The following is a 17,376-nucleotide window of genomic DNA, read 5'->3' as shown; positions in this document are numbered from 1 at the left end:
TTCTGTTTCTTCCTTCCTTCCTTCCTTCCTTCCTTCCTTCCTTCCTTCCTTCCTTCCTTCCTTCCTTATTTATTTATTTATTTATTTATTTATTTATTTATTTATTTATTTATTTATTTATTTATTTATTTTATTTCATTTCAGGGCTGAGGACTGAACCCAGGGCCTTGCACTTGCTAGGCAAGTGCTCTACCACTGAGCTAAATCCCCAACCCCATTTGTTTCTTTGAAGTTCCTCAATGAGGTTAGGGAAATGGCTGGAGCATGAAGACTTGAGTTCAAGGCCAGCCTGGTCTACAGAGGGAGTTCCAGGACTGCCAGGGCTACACAGAGAAACCTCGGGGCGGGGGTGGGGGGTGGATTTCAAGATCATTTTCACCTATATATTCACAGTGAGTCTAAGGTTGCCTGGGCTACATGAGACACAGTCTCAAAAAAGCAAAGATAAACAAATTAAAAGACAGTGCGATTATAGTAAAAGGAATAACAAAAGAGAGAAACCTTTGTTGGGGAAAGATGAAATGGCACCACTTTTGAAATCCTACTATGTTCTTAATAAACCTGCAGTTTACTGAGACAAGTGCAGAAAACCACACACAAACACACCTCATTATATCAAACTGGCCTCACATTTGGAGGAGACTATGAGTTGATGAAATGAAAAATTCCATTAACACAATAATGGAACTCTAGCAAATATTTCAGCAAAATCTTCCACTACGCCTTCGTGTATAATATGATGACCTCTTGAAGTGGTGGTCGACCCTACTAGCAAACTAGAAGCACAATGGGAGAAGGGGCTTGGCAGGAGTTCACATGGCAACCCTTAGAGTTGGGGTTCATTAGGATCTCAATACAGCACAAGAGAAGGACACAACTGCTGGGGAAAAGACGATCAATTAGCTGCTGTGGTTAAAAACGACACAACCGATAGATCCAGCCCTGGTTTATTTCCTCACTCAGCAAATATGACCCTGCTACAAAGCATGAAAAGTCTGCAGTAAATACGACAGAGCTCTGCTGCATATATCGACCGCTTGTCTCCGGGAGGCCTGATCCTAGCAAAGTGGCCTTACACTGACACAGCAGAATGTGTCCAGATGAGACAGCAGCCAAACACCACGTGTCCTGGGGGGACAGCTTAAATAACTGCTGGAGATTACAGTGAAGAGGAAACCAGGGGGAAGGGGAGGAGTCACAGACCCACTGCCTTCTGGACTCCAGCAGTACTGCTGCAGGGCAGGGCAGGACCAGGTTACCACAACAGAGAACCAGATGGTAAGAAGAGCTCAGCAGACTCCAGCCTCAGTCATCCTCAGTGGGGATGAAGAGGCTAAGGCTGGACATAGGACCTTGGCATAGCATTCGCTCCTGAGTCTCAGGTTCCTACACTGTGGAGACATGACAAGCTCTAAGTTGCTCTCCTATGGTGCGATGCTTCAATCCCACAGATGGGAGAGAGGGGCTGGAGATGGCTGAGCAGCTCAGTGTGCTTGCTGTGCTTCCAGAGAGGACCAGAGTTTGATTTCCAGCACCTACATCAGGTGACTGGCAAATACCTGTAATCCCAGCTCCAGGGGGCCCACCATCCTCTTTAAGCCTCCTTGGATACCCCCTATACACACACACACACACACACACACACACACACGCACACGCACACGCACACGCACACGCACACGCACACGCACACGCACACACAGCATATACACACAGAGACATAAAGGTAAATTAAATATTTTTTAAAATCTTTAAGTGTGGAAAATAAAGTAACACCACCATCTGAGAATTACAAGGTAAGCACTGTCTCCACTTCCACCAAAGCCCGTACATATATAAAGGCAGCCAACCCGCCCTAGCAGCCAGAGAACAAGGCTAGTTACTTCCAGAAGTCCATGTGTTCGTTCACAACAGTAAAAATGGCATTTGACCTTTACGTCTCCGCTTAGTTCCCTTAGCAAATACCTTTTGCAGGCGTCGTGTAACGGTTTGGCGAGGTGAGTATTTCTCTCTTATACTGGTTCTTACTAACTGGAGTCTTTGGCTCTGGGAACACAAAGTTCTCTTCATTCTTCACAGCAGACTTGGGAGTGCCCACATTCTCTTTGTCCTTTAATTTATTTGCCAATGCTCTGCATACTACTGGAGCTGGTGATTTAGACGCCACATGATTTGATTCTGCCCAGTGCTTGGTAACCTGGAGGAAGAAAGGTACTGAATAAAGCACACTGAAGAAGATAAGTCATTTCTTTACACCCCACCTTAACACTCAGCAAGTCACCTTGTACTGTTCTGGTGAAAATCAAATGCTACCCAGAGGCCACTGCTGGTGATAGCAGGACCCTTGGCAGTGTCCTTCAGTTCCCCTAGCACAGGCAGATCAACATTTCAAAATTCTCAAATAGCAAGAGAAGTTTAAGGAAATGATGACCTAGGATGGAGTTTAACTCCTGGCAAATCTCAAATCTGAGCCAAGGCATCTCAAGCAACCCTCAGGGCCCACTGTGGAGCATGTGTGGTATCTTGGTGCACAGTGCACATTCTGAGTGCTCAGGATGGAGGCTACAGTGAAATCACGTGATGCAATACAGGCGAACATAACCAGGAACACCTCAGGCTCATCACATGCTGATGTTAAATTAATCTTTGATCCTTTTATACTCATAAACATTTTGCTGTTGCCAATTTTTCTCAACTTCAACATTCACATCAACACAACCTAATGAGGTTGGGACTCATAGTTAAGAAGCTAGGCCTTAAAGAACTAAAGTATAGGGGCAACAGCACAATTAATAGACAATCAATGGAGACAAAATTATTTACAAGAACTATCCAGAAATTCTAGGATTGAAAAGTACAGTAATTTTAAAAATTAGTTGGACATAGTGGTGTGTCCTTATAATTCAAAACGCAGGAGGCAGAGGCATGAAGGAACTGCCACTGTCTGGGAGCTAGCTGCACTGTGAGCTCTAGGGGAGCCAGCACTAGATAGTGAGGTCCAGTCAAGAAAGAGACAGACAGACAGACACAGAGAGAAAGACGGAGGTGGGGGGTGGGTGACAGGACAGGCACAGACAGACAGGAGGGGAGAGATGACTCAGCATTAGAATAATTCGCAGCATTTCAGGAGGCATTAGAAAGGGAAGCAGCAAACTGGAAACGAGTGGATCAAATTACTCTGAGGAACAGAAAGAAAAAGGAATAAAAACAGATTAATAATGGAGGAAAAAATAGTATTTGGAAAAAACGATCCTAAAGTCCCATATTTGGTGGGAAATTTTGAACTACACACCTAAGAAGTCCAAAAAACTTAAAGTAGTATTAAAACAAAAATCCTCAGAAGAGGAGAAACACATATCTGTTGCTGCCCTGAGTTAAGAGGAGAGAGTTCAAAGGGGCCTGAGGGACCTGGAGAGGGGCGATGGAATTACTGTGTCATTTCTGGTGCCTCTATGTTGTCAAACATATAGAGCTAGACACTAAAAAGGGTGAATTTCAACTATTTAACTACATGCAAATTATACTTCATTTAATGAGGGGAGGAGCAATGAAGAGCTCCAAAATAGAACTTGGTTTTCTTAACTTCTCTTTCATTAATATTCCGATAATCTCATTAATGTCTTCAGTGGCATAGAGATTCAACAAATTTACAAGCACAGACTTGATTTCCTCTTAGACTAGATGTGTTTATAATTAAGACATGCATTCTGTGTTAAGTAGTAATAAAACTACCTACCTGTGGTGTCTGGGGAGCTGATAAATTATCCTCACACAGTTCATAGTCTATTAATCCATCCACGCAGCTATCGTCACTTGTGGTCATATCTTCCAGGCTCAGATTCTTTGACTATTAATTTAAAAGGTAAAAGAAGTTAGCAAAACAACACCACGATTCAGATTTTACAACAGCACACAGCAGGCCTGGGGAGACACCCTGGAGCAGGAACAAGAGACCAGCTAGATGTTAGATGGAATATCATTTACTTACCTTATCAGTACTCCACGTGACAGGAGACAACTCACTTGCAAGTTTACAAATAAAGCCCCAACCAAGCACAAGCTGGGAAGGACGTAACTCCTGACAGACCGTGTAACAGGAGGTAGCACGGTGGCTCAGCAGGTAAAGCACCTGCCCTGCAGTCCTGGCCATCTGAGTTTGAGCCCTAGAACTCTCCACACAGCTGTCCTCTGACCTCTAAACTCATGCCAGGACATGTATACCCACCCCTACATATATATTATACAATCTCAATCAAAATCTTATTTTTTATTTTTATTTTATGTGTATGCATCTTTTGTCTGCATGTATGTTCATTCACCACATACATGCATCATACCTACAGAGGCCAAGAGGGTGTCAGATCCCCTTAAACCTCAGTTACAGACAGTTGTGAGGCACCATGAGGTGCTGGGACTCAAACCTGGTTCCTCTGGAAGAGCAGCCAGTGCTTTTAACCACTGAACCATCTCTCCAGCCCCACAAATAAGTAAATTTTAAAAGCACACAGTATAGCTCATTTTTTCTGCCAGGAGTAAATTAGCTTTACAAAAGATCGTTCACAAACAGGACACTTGGGGCCTATGCCAACATTACCACCAGATTCCTTATTTTCCTTCATCCTTGCCCTATACAAACTAAGTGTATGCTAGACATAGCCTAAAGGTTGAGACTATGGAGCACTACTCACCATCTTGTTAACCTGACCAGGCACGTTTACTTGAATTTCTAATACCTACATCCCTATGCCCAAACTTACAGCTAGTGCAGTTCAAGTTCAAATCTTCTCATATCTACGTTACTCAAACAGGCAACCTTGCCCTCTCTGCCTACTGTGAGAGTTCTCCAGGGTTGCCAATTACTATCAATGAGAACTAACTGCATAGAGTGCCAGCCTGAGCAAAATACTGATGTTAAGTTAGGCCTAGTGGGGTAAAGTTCCGTGTTGTATATAGATGGCTGTGATGACGCTACCTACAGTAGGCAATAACCATACACACAGCATCTTTGACTGAACAATTCTATATACATTTTTTTCTAATTTTACATTTATGTATTTCTGTGTGTGTGTGTGTGTGTGTGTGTGTGTGTGTGTGTGTGTGTGTGTGTATGCTCAAACATGCAGGTCAGAGGACAGCTTATGGGAACCAGTTCTCTCCTGCTGTGTGGGACCTGGCTATCAAACTCAGGTGTCAAGTTTGCCAAATGCCTTTACCCACTGAGACATCTCCAGCCTACCACTGGATACATTTTTCAAAATCACTGTTTTGCTTCTCTCTTGTTCTGAAGGCAATGGTTCCCCATGACCTACTACACAGTCAACCACTGTGACCCAGCATTTCAAAGTTCTCCAGAGTTTAGCTCTTCCCTATCAAAGAAGTCTGCCCACTGTTATCAGGATAAACGGAGCACAATTTGGTACCTGAGCTCTGCTAATTACATCTATTTTGCCCCAATCACTATCTTTTCCATGTTTCTAAACTCAAACGCAACTGCTGGTACAGTCTGGATCTCCCAATGGTGGCCACTCCTGTTTTCTGGAGTCCCCACAGCAGCACCTTAACCTAGAACCCACTGGCTGAGGTGTCGAGTCCCTGTGGCTCTGTGCATGTATACTTTGTCTCAGCAGGACTACTCCAAGAGCAAGTACCACACTCAATAGATCTGTTCCCCAGACCCATGGCTCCTGAACACTGTTGGTGACTGTGTGGGCTCTGGTGAGTCCTCAGTCAGACTTCATTATTTTCTCACTGGGAGCACCATCAATTGATTGCTAAGTCAGAATTACTTATTTTCTTAAAAACAAAACCCCAGAAAAAGAGGCCGTCCTATCAGGGGAAAATGGGCTCAAAGAAACTATATGGCCTATTCAAGGTTCACTGATTTGCATAAACACCAGAAAAGAATCCAAAATTTGATTCTACTTATTTTCTGGTCATTAAAAAATGTCATCGCTGGGCGGTGGTGGCGCACGCCTTTAATCCCAGCACTAGGGAGGCAGAGGCAGGCGGATCTCTGTGAGTCTGAGGCCAGCTTGGTCTATAGAGCGAGATCCAGGAAAGGCGCAAAGCTATACAGAGAAACCCTGTCTCAAAAAACCAAAAAAAAAAAAAAAAGTCACCTGCTATAAAAATTGGTTCACTAGTATGACTATCCAAATAATTCAAATAATGAAATGATTAGGTAAATATTCACTATGCAGTAGAATAAATATCTTCTCAGATCTTCCCACCTGGATACTTTATAGATCAAGGAAGCCATCCACTGAGACCATACCAACTCAGATACAAGAAAAGCCAATGGCTCAGGAGAATGTCCCAGGTATCTTAACTGAGGTGAGTAAATTGAATTATTTAGCTAAAGTAACTACTCTAACTTTAGAGGTAAATAATACCTTTCTGCAATTACCCTGATCAAAAACAAAGCCCATATTGTAATGCCTTCTTGGACTCAAATGAACCCGGTGGTTAAAAGGGTTTGACGAAATTAACAAGAAAAGTAACAGGTTGATTCACTAAGCATACAGACAAAAGACATGTTAACTAGCCTAACAAAACCCTCCAAACCTAGACAGAATACCAGCCTGGGAATGAGAATACCTCACTTCACAGGCTTCACATGGTGGTCAACTGCACCGATACTCTAGTACTGAGTCTGGTCAAAAGATCAAGAAGGGAGAAAAGATGGGAGATATTCATAAGGTCTAGCAAGACCCTAACATCCATTTAGACCTACAGCTCATGACAGACAGGAGTTAAAGGAAGCTGGAGACGGATGATTCAGCTAGAGATCAAGAAAGCAGTGGTCTTAACTTATTTAAAAACAGTTTGAGATCTAAAAGAAAAAAGAATAGCCTAATTCAGGTCCATTGGGTTATATTAAATCTATAAAGAGGATCAACTATGGCTCTCTGAGGATAACAAAGCAACATTTTCTTTCTGATTTTTTTCATTCGATGATCAAACCTAGGACCTCAGGCACGCATACTAAATGAGCACTCTACCACTGAGCAACAGCTGCAACCCTAAGGGATGTCTTCCTAATATTGGAGTCATTAAACTGCAATCTGAATTAAGGTGAGGGAAGATTATATTACAAAATCCTACACCCATCTAACAAAGTATTCAGACACTTGTGTTTGCTTGTTTTACAGGGTCTCACTTTACAGCCACAAGATGGGCTGAATTAAAATATGTAACCCTTGCTGGCTACGGACAGTAATTCTTCTGCTTCAGTCTACCAAGAAGAGACAGTTAAATTTTAAGCAATGGGGGCAGGAGTGGGAACAAATGCAGAGATAGTGGGTAAAGCTTAGTGGGTAAAGGTGCTTACCATCAAGCCTGAAGACCTAAATTCAATCCCCAGAGAGTCAGTTGGCATACACTCTCACACACATACACACACACACACACACACACACACACACACACACACACACACACACACAAATATAAAATAAGCTTCAACTATGGAACACAGAATCAAATGAAAATAAATGTGAGCATCTAGGAGGAATGAGATGTTGTTTGCATCTCTATAAATGTTCACAACAGGAGAAACAGAAAAAGAATCACAACTCTCATGGAATGAATTTACATGGCACAAGCTATAGTAACTGCAGAAACCTAAATCAAAACAGTAACATAAACATGAAAGTATTTATATTAAAATACATCATATGAGATGTATCATATATTCACAGGCCTGACCCCCTTTATAGACCCTGTATGTACAAGGGCAAGCAGAGACAGGAAAGACACATTACACATGAACTAAATCTAGAGCTTGAGAGGTGGCTCAGTGGATAACACACTAGCTGCTGTTGTAGAGGACCTGGGTTCAATTCCCAGCACCCACATGGTGGCTCATAACTGTCTGCATCTCCAGTTCTAGTGGATCTGACACCCTCTCTGGCTTCCTCCAGCACTATGTGCGTGTGCACATATGTGCACACACACCACTCATACACATAAAAAATAGTAAATCTTCTTTTACAAGATTAACTATATCATCTAAAGCTAGTAGGTTTATAAGTAAATCCTGTATTTCCTTTTAATCTGTCTATTTCTATAATAATCAGGATGTGCTTTTATGGAGAAAAAAGAAGGGCAGAGGAAGTGCTTTTTGTTTGCAAATTTTTTGTTGTTGTTCTTCAAGACAGGATTTTTTCTGTGTAGCTCTGGCTGTCCTGGAACTCACTCTGTAGTCCAGGCTGGCCTTGAACTCTCAGAGATCCACCTGCCTCTGCCTCCCAAATGCTGGGATTAAAGGCATGCGCCACTGCCAGGCTAGAGGAAGTGTTTTCAAAATGCTATACTAGGGCTGGAGAGATGGCTCAGAGGTTAAGAGCACTGCTTGTTCTTTCAAAGGTCCTGAGTTCAATTCCCAGCAACCACATGGTGGCTTACAACCATCTATAATGAGATCTGGTGCCCTCTTCTGGCCTGCAGGGATATGTGCAGGCAGAACACTGTATACATAATAAATAAATCTTTTTTTTTTTTTTTTTGTTTTTTTGTTTTTTTCGAGACAGGGTTTCTCTGTGTAGCTTTGCGCCTTTCCTGGAGCTCACTTGGTAGCCCAGGCTGGCCTCGAACTCACAGAGATCCGCCTGGCTCTGCCTCCCGAGTGCTGGGATTAAAGGCGTGCGCCACCAACGCCCGGCTTTTTAAAGATTTATTTATTTATTATGTATACAGCATGTATGGCTGCAGGTCAGAAGAGGGCGCCAGATCTCATTACAGATGGTTGTGAGCCACCATGTGGTTGCTGGGAATTGAACTCAGGACCTCTGGAAGAGCAGTCAGTGCTCTTAACCTCTGAGCCATCTCTCCAGCAATAAATCTTAAAAAAAAAAAAAAAAAAAAAAAAAAAAAAAAAAAAGTCATTTAAAAAATAAATAAATAAAAATAAAATGCTATATTAACTTCAAACTTTGAGTCAAGTTCAGAACTCCCATTTTTCTCTTCAAGAATGTTTAAATCAATTGGAAAAAGCTCAGTGGCAGAGTGCTTGCCTCAAATGTACAAGGCCCTGGGTTCAATCCTGAGGCTGCAGAAGAAACAGAAGTTTTCTTGCATACGGCTGATAGCCATGCCAGTTGCTCATGAACAAGGCAGCCAGCAAGAGGAGTGGGTATTCACAAGAGGTTCTAGAACTTACCTTTGGAGTGGGGCTGGAGGTTCCACAGGAGAAAGAGGGAAGCTGTAAGCGAGCTGGCTTTCCTCGAGACTTCTTGGCCAGAAGCAGAAGGTAGGTGGCTGTGAGGTGATCATACTGCCACTGAAGGAAAAGGAGATCAGCAGTTAAGACATTGCAGTGTATGAGGAAATGCTATTCTAGTTAAATTGCTCTTTCAATCCAATAGGCATTCAGAATTCTAAGTCAATAGCTTTGCAGAGACAAGGTATTTAACAAACCCCCATACCTAAAACTGCCCTGTGCAAAAAGAACTTCTAAACACCTTGAAGCTATTTTGTTATCAATTTCTTATTTCTAAGTTAATTTCCTTTGTAGTTCTAAATGTTTTATCTTCAGGTACTCTCCATAGAATTCTTAGTTATGGAAAAAAAGAATTTTGATCTATAATAACATCTTTCCTACACACATCTTCCATTTCCTCCTCTGGTAATTTTTAAACAAATCATTCCAAATTTACATCATAATGCGTTTATAAGTAATATTCACAACTAAATAGGGGTATTATTCTGAATATTTAATTATTATCATGATACAACTAGTCAGAACAGAGACCAAGAGGTGGCCAAGAAGACACTGGGGACCCTGCCACATCAACTGTTAACTAACTGTGAGATGAAGAGCTGAGGAAGTAGTTCAATTAGTCTAGCATGTGCAACCCTCAAACCCCAGCACCACAAAATAAAAGTAGACAAGATGTAGGGGAAGTGGTACCCAGGGTATCTGGGACAGGTAACAGCTAAGCAGTCAGAACAGTGGTTATTTACTAAGCTTTATATACATATTTTAACATCTTAATAATAGCCATACTGATCGGTTATAAGCCCAGGAGCCAAACCACACAGAGCTAAAGAAAGAAAGACACAAAAACAGAAGAGTAAGAAAGATTCCACATTCTCGTATTTCCTTTTTGTTGTTTTAGAACTATATCATTCTTAAAATCAGTTTATTTAAGTTCATCATTCTTCTGCTTCTCCCACAAATTCTAATATTCTTACCTCTCAACATTCACGGTACATCAGCTAACCTATCCTCCCTTCTCCTAGAGACACTCCCAGATATTGGCATTCCGTGTGCCACCTGCCTGTCTAGCAACTTCTTCTCCTCCATGCTACAATGTACCCTCACTTTCCTAGATCCAAGCATTCTTCTTTCTTGATTGACACTCTGGTGGTAGAAATCATCCTCCAGTAACTTTCTGAGGCTTGACAGGAGGTAAATGTTTTAAAGCCCCACATGTCTGATATATGACAGCATTCTAGCCTTGTGCTTGACTCTGGTTTGGTCAAGTAGAGAGTTACAGACCAGCAATAATTTTCATAGTTTGGAAGACACTATTCCTCTTAATTCTGGTACAGCTATATTTAAAAGAGCTCCCCAACTCCCAGGCTGTTAGTTTTTGTCTCTGAAAACTTTCATGGTCCTTCCCCAGTTTTCTGAAATTCCGCTAGAAGAGGCATTAACTGGTACGTATGTTTTCATCCTCTGTGTTAATCCCGGTTAATGTGAAGTTATCTTTACTGGTTTCTCCCCCTTCACTATTTAACCTTCCTCAGCCTTCTATTACTATTAATAGTAATATGCACAGTACATTTTCTTAACCCTTCTTTTTGTCTCTCAGTCCTACTTTTGAAAATGTCACCTTGACTTTATTTTCAAACATTTCTACCAAACTTTTCGTTTCTAGACAGTTTAGAGTTACAAGGGCTAGAGCTTAGAAAATTCTTTATGAGCCAGGCAGTGGTGGGACACACCTTTAATCCCAGCACTCAGGAGGCAGAGACAAGCGGATATCTGAGTTTGAGGCCAGCCTGGTCTACAGAGTGAGTTCCAGGGCAGCTAGGGCTACACAGAGAAACCCTGTCTTGAAAAATTGGGGTGGGGGGAGAAAGAAAAAATAGAGAGAAAGACAAAGAAAAAGAAAAACTCTCCAGACATTGGCAAATGTCCTCTGAAGGGAAAAAAACACTTCTAATTAAGAGCTGACCTAGACTAATACTTCTCTCAAGCTCCAAGTACAATGAATTACTTGGGGAATTTCAGATTCTGATTGAGTAGATCTGTGGTAGACCTAAACTTCGGAATTTCTAACAAGCACCTAAGGAAGGGCGAAGTTTGCCCTGGACTTTGGATTACAAGAACCTAAAACAGTACATCTCAACTCCTAGCAGTACAATGCAACCATTCAGGAAGCTTCAAAAAGGTTTTATGCCAAGCTGGAGAGATGGCTCAGTGGTTAAGAGCACTGACTACTCTTCCAAAGGTCCCGAGTTCAGTTCCCAGCAACTACATGGTGGCTCACAACCATCTATAATGAGATGGGGTGCCCTCTTCTGACCTGCAGGGATACATGCAGACAGAACACTGTATACATAATAAATAAACAAATCTTTTCTTTAAAAAAAAAAGGGGGGGGGCATTTATGCCTAGGTAATACCACAGACCAAATAAATCTCTGGAGGAGGGGCTTAGACATTAGGATTACTTAGAAAGTTCATGGGTAATTCCAAGATAAAACTACAGCTGAAAAATCCCTCATTTAAAGTGAGGTTTCTTATTTATTCATCTTTAGGACTGAATATAAATACAATAAGCTTTTAAGAATGAGAAAACAGCCAGGTGGTGGCGCACACCTTTAATCCGAGGCAGAAGCAGGAAGATCTCTGAGTTTGAGGCCAGCCTGGTCTACAGAGTAAGTCCCAGTACAGCCAGGACTGTTTCGCAGAGAAGCCGTGTCTCAAAAAGAAAGAAAAAGCTGATAGAGTGGCTCAGTAGATAAAGCCATCTGTTGTCAATCAAGTCTGATGACCGTGGTCCGATCCCTGGAATCCACATAGTAAAAAGAATGGATTCCACCAAGTTGTCCACTGACCTCCTATGCTCACTCGCCCCCCCCCCAAACACACACACACACACACACACACACACACACACACACACACACACACACACACACATGAAGAGCAGTACTAAAGAAGAAACACTGAGATTGGCGTGGTACTTGGGAGGCGGTGGCAGGAGGAGCAGTTCAAGGTCATCCTCAGTCAAGCTACAGGAGACCCTGCCTCACACTCACACTCATCTTTCAGAATAACCGACAGAACCTTTAAAGAAAGTAAGTTCTAAAATGCCTTAATATCTCTATTTTCTGCATCAGAAGGAAAGAAATTAGTTCAATTTTCACTTTTAAGTTTGAAAACTACACAGAGAATCTTCAGGATACCATTTGAAAGACTTTTTCCAGTGATGTTGAAACTGATTGTTCTAAGAGGCAGATTTTAAACAACTGTCAAATTCATTCAAACAACTTTTTTTCCTAGCTAAGATGACGTATCCACGATTCTCTGAAATATCCCAGCTGGCAAAAATAAATTATAGTGCTGAGATATAGTTAAAACTGGCTTATTCCCCCCCCCCTTTCCTGTGGGACTGGAGACTGAACCCAGTGCTTCACACACGGGAGGCAAGCACTCTGCATTAAGCTACATTCCCAGCCCTAAAGTTGGCACATTTTAATGACTGTTGAAGCTGGACGATGAATGCCTCATTGCTACCATCCTGGCTCTTCTTATGTAGGTGTCTGTAACTTTGTACTATAACTTTTCTGAGAGGAAAAAAAAATATATATGTGTGTGTGTGTGTGTGTGTGTGTGTGTGTGTGTGTGTGTGTGTGTGTACTAATATATATATATATATATATATATATCATATATGTACTAATAAATTTTAGCTGTTTTCATTCCCAACCCCCTCTTTCATCAGCCCTCCCTCTCCTAATGAACCCCTCTTCCCAAAAAATCTCATCCAAGTCTCCTCCTCTTTCATGCTCCTTTGGTGTGACCCACTGAGGTTAATGAGAGCTGCTTGCAAAAGCATGGAGAGAGATTCTTACTGGAGAGTGGACAACTTATCAGTGGCTACACCACTAAAGAAAATGGCCCCTTCCCCCGGAAACCTAGCTGCCAACAGTCCATCCACGATGAATGCTGACAGGCCCAATCTTGTTCCTGTCTGCTGCTGCCATGTCGTGTCCGGAAGACATCTTTCTGCTGCACATCTCTCCACCCTCTGGCTCACACATTCTTTCTGCCCATTCTTCCAAGATGTTCCCAGAACTTTGGAGAGGGTGATGGCTCATTTGGGGTCAAGCATTCCACCATCACTTACACTTAGCATTTTGGCCAGTTATAGGTTTCTGCATTAATTGCCTCCTAGGTAATAAAAAGCTTTTCTGAAGCCAAGTGCAGCACTAATCTTAGATGGTGACCAGGAGCTGGCTTTTGTTCATTTTTGAAACAGCGTCTCAGAATGCAGCACAGGCTTGTCTCACCTTCCCAAGTACTGGAATTACAGGTGTGAGCTACCATGCCTGGTTGGTTTCTGAGATGGTCTCACACTGTAGTAGCAATCTTCCTGCCTCAGCCCTCAGAGGACTGGGATCATAGGTGTGAACCACCAGGCCTGGCATTAAATTTCAAATTTGTCCTGTTCAAGGCTAAGGAGCTGTCACTTTCTGCAAACATACTCCAGAGCCACTTCATGCAGCGCCCTTTACATCTCACTGCAAAGCAGAAAAGCTCTGTTTTAAAACTAAGTGTTTAAGGTTTCTACCCTGGACGATGGAAAACGGAAAATAAATACAAAGCACAGGTGACTAAAGACGTAGTGTTGAACCAGGAGCAAGAGGGGGTATGGGACTCACTTGCCATACCAGACAGGACTCAAGAGCTGTGAATGCCTGTCTCTAGAAAAAGATCACATGTTTAGCCTAGATATCAAGGACCTAAAAGAGCAAAAATGATCCAATATCAGAAATCCTGCCAATGATTTCATAGCATCCATTTCACATGCTGATGAACAGCATGATGCTACAGAACTGTTTTTAGGGAAGAAAACTGTGGTATGACCTGGGCAGTAGTAGATGCCTGCAATCCCAGCACTGGGAAGGCAGAAGTTGGAAAACTGAGAAGGCTAACCTGGATTACATACAGCACTCCAGGCTAAGGCCAGTCTGAGGCATACAGCATACAGAAAAACTGTGAGTGTCAGTCAGACAGTCAGACAGTCAGACAGACAGACAGACAGACAGACAAACTGAGACAGTGTGGGGCATGTTATCTGAGTCTTGCTACCTGGGCTACTACATCTAAGCCCCTGCCTGAAAACAAAACTTTTATTCTTGTTTAGTTCTAGTGCTAGAAATAGAACCCGGAGCTTCAAACACACTTGGCAAGTGCTCTACCACTGGCTAGACACCCAGCTCTTGAAAAAAGATGTGTAAGTATGTTGTCTTCTTGTTTACAGCAGAACTAGAACTCTGTTTGAGAACTTTAAAACTGAAAGTCAGAACTATTAATTCTCTATGGATTCATTTGCTCTGATTCTCAACTGTTTATTCATTATATTTCTCCAATCAATGTCCAAAGTGTAGAGTTCATGTTTAAAGAGGACATCCAGGATTGGTAGAGAGCTCAGTGGGTAAAGGTACTTGTCATCAAGTCTGACAACCTGAGTTCAGTCCTTGGAACCCAATGGTATAAAGAGAAAACCAACTCCTTCAAGCTGTCCTCTGAGCTCTACACACTTACATGGTGAGTATGTGCTCAACACACACACACACACACACACACACACACACACACACACACACACACACACACACAAAGCAAATAAATAAATGTAGATACTGTTCTAAGAGACCCAGAAGATATAAGCAAATAAATGCATCATACATGAATATACAGTCAGTGCCTCACTTAAATTCATGATGGTCCCATAGGTCTTTATAAACATTCTATCACTGTCAACGTACTAACAAAATAAAAGGACAATGAACAAAAGCTACCACCCTTAAGTTCATGCTGTACCAAATCCTACCAATGAAAAGTTCTTACCGATGAAATTAAATCCTCCATTGTTTGCCTGTTGTTACGGTGATGTACGGAAAGCTCTGTTATGCAATCATCATCAAGGTGAATCAACTATAAAATACAATTTCATAAACTGTTACGTTTACAAATATATTCTTCTGAAACTTAAAAATCAACATAATCACTTCAAAAAAGTCCAACAGCAACATGTGGAAAGAACATGAATTTATCAAACTTTTGGGTATACATCAATATGCATGATTTTTTTTTTCTTTTTGCAGTGCTCAGACTGGAACCCACAGTCTCACATTAGACAGATGCTCTCCTGCTGAGCTACATTCTCAGCCCACTAGTCCTCATTTGTCCACAAGCAATCAGAGGCCAACAACATTTCAAGAAGATGAGTTCTTTCCTATCCCATCACCTGACTGACTGTTACAGTGTTTCCACGCTGTAAAGGGTCACATTCCTCCTGCATGTCTACTCCAAGCCTGTCAGGCATTTCCTTCAAAGAGCAGCCATGTTTAGAAATCAGCATTGACACAAATGGTCAATGGGTGGCTCTGACTTGTGTCATGTTTAGGTCTGCACCATCCCAGGAGGCCTTGTGACAGTGTGTGACAGATGCAACACAACCACCTTCACACAGAAGGTACAGCACACCATCGTGCTGAAACATTGAAACTCTCTCTGCTTCAATTCCAATTTGCTTAAGGACAGCAATGACAAGTCCTCAGACCCCTGCATCGTGGACCTCACTAAGAACAAAATGACAGGAATGGCCTTGTCTGAGCTGGAAAACACTCAGAAGACAGAATGTGAAGAGAATCACAAGGAACATGATTTCCAAAGGAAGACCTCTTTGCAACAGCTCCAAGAAATAATGTCTTTCTTTCTGCTTCAAGTGCCCCTCTGTAGGGAAGTTGGAACAGCCGGGGTGCTCAGCCTCACCCTGTCACCTATGTCTGTCCCCATGGGATCTCCAGCCACCGAGTCAGTGCAGCCTGACAGCTCACAGGCTTTGAGATTAGACACATCTTGGTTTTAATTGTGACATCACTTTATAACCCTGTGACCTTGAGTGTGCCACTACACCTTGTTTTACATCTGTAAGAGAGAGATGGTACCTGCCATGCCACATATGTAACACACGGGAACATTCAAGTATAGCATCTAAACAAGGCCCCCAAAAATGGTTAACTATTTTTATTAATATACACAATCCTATTTCCTCTTTAACTTGATAACCTTTCAGAAATTTAAATATACCTGTTACAGGCCATTTTCCCCTCTAAATGATACAGCAGTATCAGATACAACAGTATCATGACCCACCCTCATGCAGAACATCATATGAGTGTAACAGTGAGCTCAAGAGAAACTTATCCCACCATCATGGATGGAGAGAAACAGAAAAGATGACCTTTCTGTGATCCATTGCTTCTGTTCCTTAAAAACTAGATGCTGAATCCTAATGGCCAACGTGATAGGAGGTGGGGATTTTGCAAAGTGATAAGATATGAGTAGGATCTGTCCTCCTGAACAAAAATAAGCCTCAAAGGCATCCATCCTTCATTCCTTCCACTATGGAAGGATGATACAATGTGAAGGAAACAACCACCCAATTTATGGTATTCTGTTCTTGGAGGTCGAACACACTGAAGAAATCAAGACAAACTTGCACTATTGGCTGGACAAGCACAAACTCAAAGGTTATTTAGAGAAAAAAAAAAAGTACAGATTCCTCATTTAGGATGATCTCAACCTCAAAAGCCCAAACACTTCAACACCCAGTTGGACATCTTTTTATTAATATCATAGCTCAAATAAGAGATTTATGGAGTTCTTTCCAGATTCTAGCTATCCCCTAAACAGGAAACACTTCTCAGCCAGGTATGGTGCCACATGTAATTCTAACACACTAGAGGTTAAGACAGGAAGATCAGCGAGGTGATGGTGGTGCACACCTTTAGTCCCAGCACTCTGGAGGCAGAGGCCAGAGGATCTCTGCATTTGAGATCAGCCTGGTCTATGGAACAGCCAGGGCTACACAGAGAAACCCTGTCTCGAAAAAGCACAAAAAGCAAGCAAAAAAACAAAGAAAGGGGCCAGACTGGACTATGTAGCAAATTCAAAGCCAGCATAGGCTATATAGGAAGACCCTATTTTTATTTTATATTTTAAATATTTATTTTAACTTTATATGTATATGTGTGCCTGAGTGTATACATGTGTACCACCTGTGTCCTGGAGCCCAAAGAAGTCAGATCCTTTGGAACTGGAGTTAAAGATGGTTTTGAGTCACTATAT

At 42.0% G+C, this 17,376-nt stretch overlaps 1 protein-coding gene across 4 annotated transcripts in view; it reads right to left on the bottom strand.

Annotated features, from left to right (window-relative positions):
- Nucleotides 1–17,376, bottom strand: part of Melk (maternal embryonic leucine zipper kinase) — a 69,731-nt gene that overhangs the window by 9,367 nt on the left and 42,988 nt on the right. For all 4 annotated transcript variants that reach the window (XM_076564111.1, XM_006986029.4, XM_076564112.1 and 1 more), the window contains 4 exons: nt 15,091–15,177; nt 9,161–9,280; nt 3,737–3,847; nt 1,966–2,197 (listed from right to left, as the gene is read on the bottom strand). In XM_076564111.1, coding sequence (XP_076420226.1) covers nt 1,966–2,197; nt 3,737–3,847; nt 9,161–9,280; nt 15,091–15,177 — 550 coding nt within the window. The remainder of the gene's footprint in view (nt 1–1,965; nt 2,198–3,736; nt 3,848–9,160; nt 9,281–15,090; nt 15,178–17,376) is intronic.

Source organism: Peromyscus maniculatus, chromosome 2 (assembly GCF_049852395.1).
Source record: "Peromyscus maniculatus bairdii isolate BWxNUB_F1_BW_parent chromosome 2, HU_Pman_BW_mat_3.1, whole genome shotgun sequence".
In the NCBI taxonomy this organism is placed as follows: Eukaryota; Metazoa; Chordata; class Mammalia; order Rodentia; family Cricetidae; genus Peromyscus; species Peromyscus maniculatus.
This window is presented reverse-complemented; position numbering and strand designations above follow the sequence as displayed.